General features: G+C 40.3%; 1 protein-coding gene across 1 annotated transcript; it reads left to right on the top strand.

Annotated features, from left to right (window-relative positions):
- Nucleotides 1-2987: 2987 nt before the first annotated feature.
- Nucleotides 2988-6137, top strand: Pate4 (prostate and testis expressed 4). Its single transcript, XM_057766383.1, has 3 exons — nucleotides 2988-3054; nucleotides 5591-5701; nucleotides 6016-6137. The coding sequence occupies exons 1-3, from the start codon at nucleotides 2988-2990 to the stop codon at nucleotides 6135-6137; spliced, it is 300 nt and encodes a 99-aa protein (XP_057622366.1).
- The last annotated feature ends 600 nt before the right edge of the window (nucleotides 6138-6737 follow it).

Genomic DNA, 6737 nt, shown 5'->3' with positions numbered 1-6737 from the left:
CAGGCAACACTAAAAGGACTCATCAGATTGTATATGTATATATATAATAGAAAAAGAGGTAAAGCCATGAATTTGAGAGATTGATGGGAAGGACACAGAAGGACTTGGAGGGTGGAAAGGGGAAGGGATGCTATGATTAATTTTAATTAAAATAAAATTTAACTAATAGAGAGAAAAAGAAGACTTTGAAAACTAGTAAGAACATAGTTGGTGGGGAAAGACTGCACCAGAGGAACCACAAATGTCAAAGATTAGAAGTTTTAAGTGATTGGACAGACTATTAAAGAAGCAGGTGTTTGCTGCTGCATAAATGAGGTGGATATAAGGATGTATGTATTGAAACAGAGAGAGACACCTCATTGTAGAGGTAGCATTGGGCAAACAGATGGTGTCATGCTCTTGATACTGAGAGTGTGTGGTAGACGGTGTTTTAGTCTCCCTATGTTGCCATGACAAAGCATTCTCACTAAGACCAAGGCAACTTAGGGAAGAAAGAGGTTATTTGGCTTACATTGCCATGATCCACCACTGAAGAAAGTTGAGGCATGAACTCAAGGCAGGAATCGGGAGACAGGAGCCATGAAGGAACACTGCTTTTGGACTGACTCTCTCTCTCTCTCTCTCTCTCTCACACACACACACACACACACACACTCACACACACACACAGGTTCAAAGGTATTGATCACCTGCATAGGAGTGGTGCCACCCACAGTGGCACCCACAGTAGGCTGGACTTTTCTGAATCAATTAGCAACCAAGAAAATCCCCCCCACAGACATGACCACAGACTAACCTGATAAAGATAACTATCAAATTGAGTCTTTTTCAAATGACCCAGGCTGTGTCCAGTTGAGAGTACTAAATAGGGAAATTGGTATAATAACTTCCAAAGATTTTTATATCCCAGTTTCTGTTATCAAGGAATGCTACTATGTATGTCCCCAAAGGACTTTTAACATCTGATTATGTTAAGGACTGTAGGGTGAAAGGTTATCATGTTTTATGTGGTTGGGGCACTAAATATGATCACAAATAACCTTATAAAAGAGAAGTGGAGGACAAGGTCAGAGTTGAAAGGTAGAGAACTTGCCTAGCATTGGCAAAGCCAAGTATTTGATTGCCAGAGTCTGGGAGTAAGGGTCGACTATAGAATGAGGATAGGAGATGTAACGATGAAAGCAGGTTTTGAAGTTACATGCTTTGACGATGGAGAAATGGGTCACGAGCTATGGAGTATTGGAGGAAAATACATTATTTTCTTTAGTGTCTCCAGAAGGAGCTAACCTGCAACTGACATCTTTATTGTTTAGCTCCATAAGATGTTATCCCTCTTGAACTTGAGTAATTCTTAGCATTATAAGCTACTGTTTGAAGTTTCATAGGAAACTCACACATTTATAACTCTAAGAATATAGAATTGAATTTCTTGTTCAGTATGGTGTACTTCCAGTAAGTTGACTAAAAAATAATATTTTCTCAAGGATTGATAAATACACAAAAACCCCACTAATAGGAATAAATGCATGATCTGTAAATTTATCTCAACTATAACATTGTTGCAGACAGTCATGGGTTCATCTGCAATTTGCTAGCTGCTATGTGACCTTGAGTCCATTACTGAATCTTTCTGGAATTATTATTTCTTTTTTTTTTTTTTTTTGGTTTTTTCGAGGCAGGGTTTCTCTGTAGCTTTGGAGCCTGTCCTGGAACTCCCTTTGTAGACCAGGCTGGCCTCGAACTCCCAGAGATCCGCCTGCCTCTGCCTCCCAAGTGCTGGGATTAAAGGCGTGTGCCACCAGTTCATACAAGGAAACAATAAGTATTACGCATACGTCCCAGAGTTGTTTTTAGGATCCAGTATATGGAAGAAGCAGAAGAAAAGGAAGAGAACCCATCTGTTACGGTCTTAGAACATGCCACACAGCTAATCCCACAGAGGACAAGGGCAACAAGGAAACAGAAAAGACTTTCATGGATATTGGTTTGAAATGAAGCCCAGACTATGGAGCTACACAAAGTCATGGTCACCTGGAAAAGAAAGTAATGAGACCTGGAACAACTAGAATTGGGGTGGAGGCAGTACACCCCACCAGAGATGGCGGCATTCATGAAGGAAGTAAATCTCCCTGAGAAGTTGGGAGGCCACAAGAACAAGCAAGAAATTTCCATTTAGAAGTTTGTTCTAGAATGGAGCTGAATGGCTCAGAGTGAGGTTGGGACCATGACCCTTCATTTCCCTAGAGTACACAGCAGGGCCATTGAGACAGGGTTGAGTGTAGTGGAGGCATGGTCCTAGCTTTAATTCCAGAACGTCCAGGACAGGAAATACACAGAAACTGTGCTCAGACACCAAGAAGGAGCTCACTGGAAATGCCTCTGAAGAAGCACCCTCATTTCTCCCCTCACCCGTGAACTCCCAACCATAAGATCTGCTGGGAACCTGAGATCCCAGACTTCCAGAGTGAAGAGCACTAGAACTCTCTAAGGAAGAAAGATGGAGTCTTTAGGAGACAGGATCTAGGGAGTTGTGTGTAGACTCTCAGGCTCTAAACTCCCCTTTTCCTGTGACTCAAACTGGAGAATGCTCCAACACTGGGATAAGCTGTTCAGGAAATCTTCATGTTCCATCTTCCTTCTCTGGAAGTCCTTGAATCCAGAGTCACCGTTTCCCATTTCTTAATCCTAGGATGAGCAGACATTTCCCATTTAGCATATAGAGAGGAGTTTCTGGAGGAGCAGAAAACTGCATCTCACACATTGCACACACAGGAGACGAGATAAGGGAAGAGAAATGATCTGCACAGCTGTAGCTAGACAGCTGGGCACCCTGTGCTTTCCGTGTTATCGCACATCTGGCTTTTTGAAAAAGGAAAGGGCATTTCCTCCTGTGCTGATGTTGGAGATTACTTCCTGGTCTCCAGCTTTATAAAGGGACCAGGTGCCTTCCTTTATACAGTATCTCAAGGCACCACCTATCACCCAGCATGAATCCTGCGACCAAAGTCAGCACAGTGCTCATCGTGACCCTGTCTTTTCTCTGTTTGGCAGAGGGTAAGTTTCCAACAGGGGGAGTGGAGGGAGGTCTTGGGGGTGTGGTTACCTAAACCACTGTCTCCCAGTCACACTCGGGCATTGCAGCTCAAATCTCAAGACTGAAGTTCTGAGCATTAGGGAGATCATGTGGTGTACTAATCAAGAAGAAAACAGAAGAATCGCAGAGAAACAGGACAGCAATTTTCAGACCTCCAGTTTTTGTGCACAGGTTTATCTTCCTTTCTCCTGAAACACTGTTATGCTGCCCACTGCACAACACCCTTCTCCTTCCCCCTTCTTTGTCTCATTACTTCTTCTCCACGTTAGGTCAGCAGGAATCTTTATTTACCTTCAAAGCTCAGCACTACTCACACAGGTCCTTTTCCACCTCCAAGGCTCCAATTATAACTTATAGCTGAAAATAGTGAGCGCCACTCCTCAGGCAGATCTCTCTGCTGAGACTCCGTCTTACATCAGTGAGTGCACACTCTGCTTGAAAGGCAGCCTTGACACAGAGCTGTTGCTCATGACTAAATGAAAATTAATGTCTAATTCGTATTCATCTTACTTATTAAATGTACTCAAAGTACAATGGTGTTTTTATTTTGCCACCCTTTTAATACTAAGAAACACTAAACCATAAAATATTAGAGAAAATGTAAAATTATTCTTTTACCAGTTTGGGGAAGACCTTTCTAACTATAACTCAAAAACCTAGAGTTCAAAAAAAAAAAAACCATATGAATTTGAAAGAGAGCAAAAAGGGCCATATTGGGGGTGGGGGGGCTTGTATGGAGGAAAAGGAAGAGAAAAGTGATGTAAGTATACTATAATCTCAAAAAATAAACATAATATAAACAAAGAAATAAAAATCAAAAAATTCCTCATAATAAAAAACAAAAAGTCAATTCATGTTATGAACAAATGGCTGATGTCCCTAATATATGATGACTTTCAATAAAAACACTTAAAATACACTAATAATCTAACAGAAAAATCAGTTAAAGACATCAAAAGTTCATCATACAGTAAATACAAATAACTATTAAATGTACAAAAATGTGCTCAGACTCACTCCTTATATAGTGAAGAAGTACATATTCAAAGAACCTATCAGATTGTCAACATTCAGAAACTGAATAGCACTGTATAATGTCCTTGTTGTAGTGAGGTAAGAATTGCCTAAAAATTGATAACAAGAGTATAAATAGTTTCATTGCCTTTAAAGTGCATCTTGCAAAACTATCAAAACAATATTTATTATCCAGCAATTCTGCTTATATGAAATTATATTACAGATATAACCACATGCAAATGAATTATATAACAACAACCTCATTATATTATAATGAATAGTGCTCAGGATTATTTACTGTGCCAAGTAATATCAAAACATAGAAATAAATATACATAAGGAATTGATTAATTAAACCATGCTACAAAGTTATAATGGAATATTTTTCTTATATCATATATTGTTCAAAAGAAATCAAAGTGCATATTATGTATGGTGTATAGCCATCTCACTGACTTATAAAAAGGAACTCACTCCAGGTCTGCTCCTGATACCAAAATCCATGAATGTTCAAATTCCTGATATAAAATTTTACACTATGTTTGCCTCTAACCTGTGAACATCTTCTCGTATGCTTTAAATCATCATTACTTAGAAGTGAACAAACCCTTGGTCATGCAAGGACAAGTAGATCTGTCATTGGAGATCACTAGCAGCATTTGTAAAGGCAGTTTTAGTGGAGCAGGGAGCACGGAATATATAAGACAGATGTGGCACAACTGTCTTCAAAACCAGACGTAAGTCAATGGCACTCAAGTCCTCCTCGGCTCCATACAGAGTCTGACTCAATAATCTCAAAATGTCTAAGATGAAAGGTTCAAATAATGTACTACCTCTTCTCCGTCAATATTGCTTAATCCTAAATGCTAAATCTGTCATCGCTTCTGATGTCATCTCTGTGCCCTGCCTCCCTTGCCCCGTTGCTACTTGATCACAGAGATTCCTAGATTATTTTTCTGCTTGGCGAAGAGAGAGAAAGTAGAGCTGAGCTAGGTGGGATCATCAGCAATGAAAGTAACCTCAGTCCGCTCTGTATGTTTCACTGTTAGTCCAATCTCTATGCACGCCCTCATAAGATCCTCAACACACAATTACCCAGATCTAACCTACATCTCCATGTCTCCACTAATCAGCTGAAGTCCAAGGCCTTCTCAGTCCAGTGGGATCTGTCTGTTGTTATACTCAAACTGCGCCGCATAATTTATCCAGTTGACTACATATGTATTTGATTCTCATTGTTTTCATTTCATCCTCGAATGTACGTAGGCGCTAACCAGGTAACAGAAATAATGCCACCATTGTGTTAATCCACCCCCTAGCTTAACTCACAAACCCAAACTGAATAGTAGCTGAGGGAGTAAATGGACAGTACAGTCCATGTGTAACGCTGAAGCTTCTCTTTGATCTCGTAATCACTCATTCCCATAGCCTTATAGTTGATCCTAAATATCCTATTCTCTCCTTACTCAACAAATACAGGTCTGATCTGCAATGTCTGTGACAATGCAAAAGAATCAAAATGTAAAAGGGGCCAAGGCAGATGCGTCGCACACCCTGGTCAGTCATGTGCTACCATATCATACTTTTTGGGTAAGTGAGGCTGATGCAGACTACAAAAAAAAAAAAAAAAGACTCCTTCTAGTACCTGGGATAAAGGACTTAACATTGTTGAGCCTTGCTAAGGGGTAAGGCAGTGAGTGAAATGTGGGGAGGAGGGAAAATAGTACTTTCTAATTTATCATTGAGGGGCTTGGCATTCAGAGTCAGAGTCAGGATGGGAGTGTGACCCCAAGGAGCCTGGGAAGGGGATCCAGTGTGAAAGGGTTTTCCTCTTGGCAGTGATTTTAGGAAGTTGTATTGAGATAATCTCCTCCGGCGTGTATAACCGGCTTCTTTATTTTTAGGATCAACGCATCAGTTCTCCAGGCACCTGTGCATGCCTGACTGCAGGGAAAGGGAGCTCCGTCAGAATGGGAGACTGACTTACTTGATGTGCTGTGACAAAAACTTGTGTAACAGTTTCTAGGTGGAGAAGAGTCTCTTGAAGAAGATCATCTTCTGTACAAGATCCAAAATTACATACCAAGAAATATGAGGAATGTGTTTTCCTACACTGTTTCTACACTGGCCAGAGATCGCTGAGATAGCAACAGGAGCTGTGTCTTCATTTCATTGAAGGGTTCCTTGATTGTACCACTAGACCCTTAAATTCATGACCGTTGCAAAATGATCCTGTACCTACCATGTTATTTTACTTTATCCAGCTTGCAGTCTCTAGCCCTGCAATAGTCTCCCAAAGGCTTTTATTTTATTATCTGGAATCTGTGAATGCTGCTGTAGATGGCAAAAGAGGCATAGAAAATGTGGGTAAGGAGCTTATTTTTTGTAATAATGGAAGGTTATTTTTTGTCAGGGTAGGTCCTAATTGCAAGTACAAATGTCCTTCTAAGATGAGGGGTGAACTGACTATAGAAGAGGAAATTATTGTATGGTTGTGGAAGCAGTAACTGGAGTGATGTCCCTTGAAGATAAATCAAAGGTTCAGAAGCTGAGAAGGACAATGAAATTAATTTTCCTCAGTGCAATGCTGCTACTTGATTTTATCCCCAGAAGATTTATTTGTGAC

The sequence above is a fragment of the Chionomys nivalis genome, chromosome 4, assembly GCF_950005125.1.
Source record: "Chionomys nivalis chromosome 4, mChiNiv1.1, whole genome shotgun sequence".
NCBI classification, from domain to species: domain Eukaryota; kingdom Metazoa; phylum Chordata; class Mammalia; order Rodentia; family Cricetidae; genus Chionomys; species Chionomys nivalis.
Note: the sequence above shows the minus strand (reverse complement) of the source record. Positions and strands in the feature narration are given on the sequence as shown.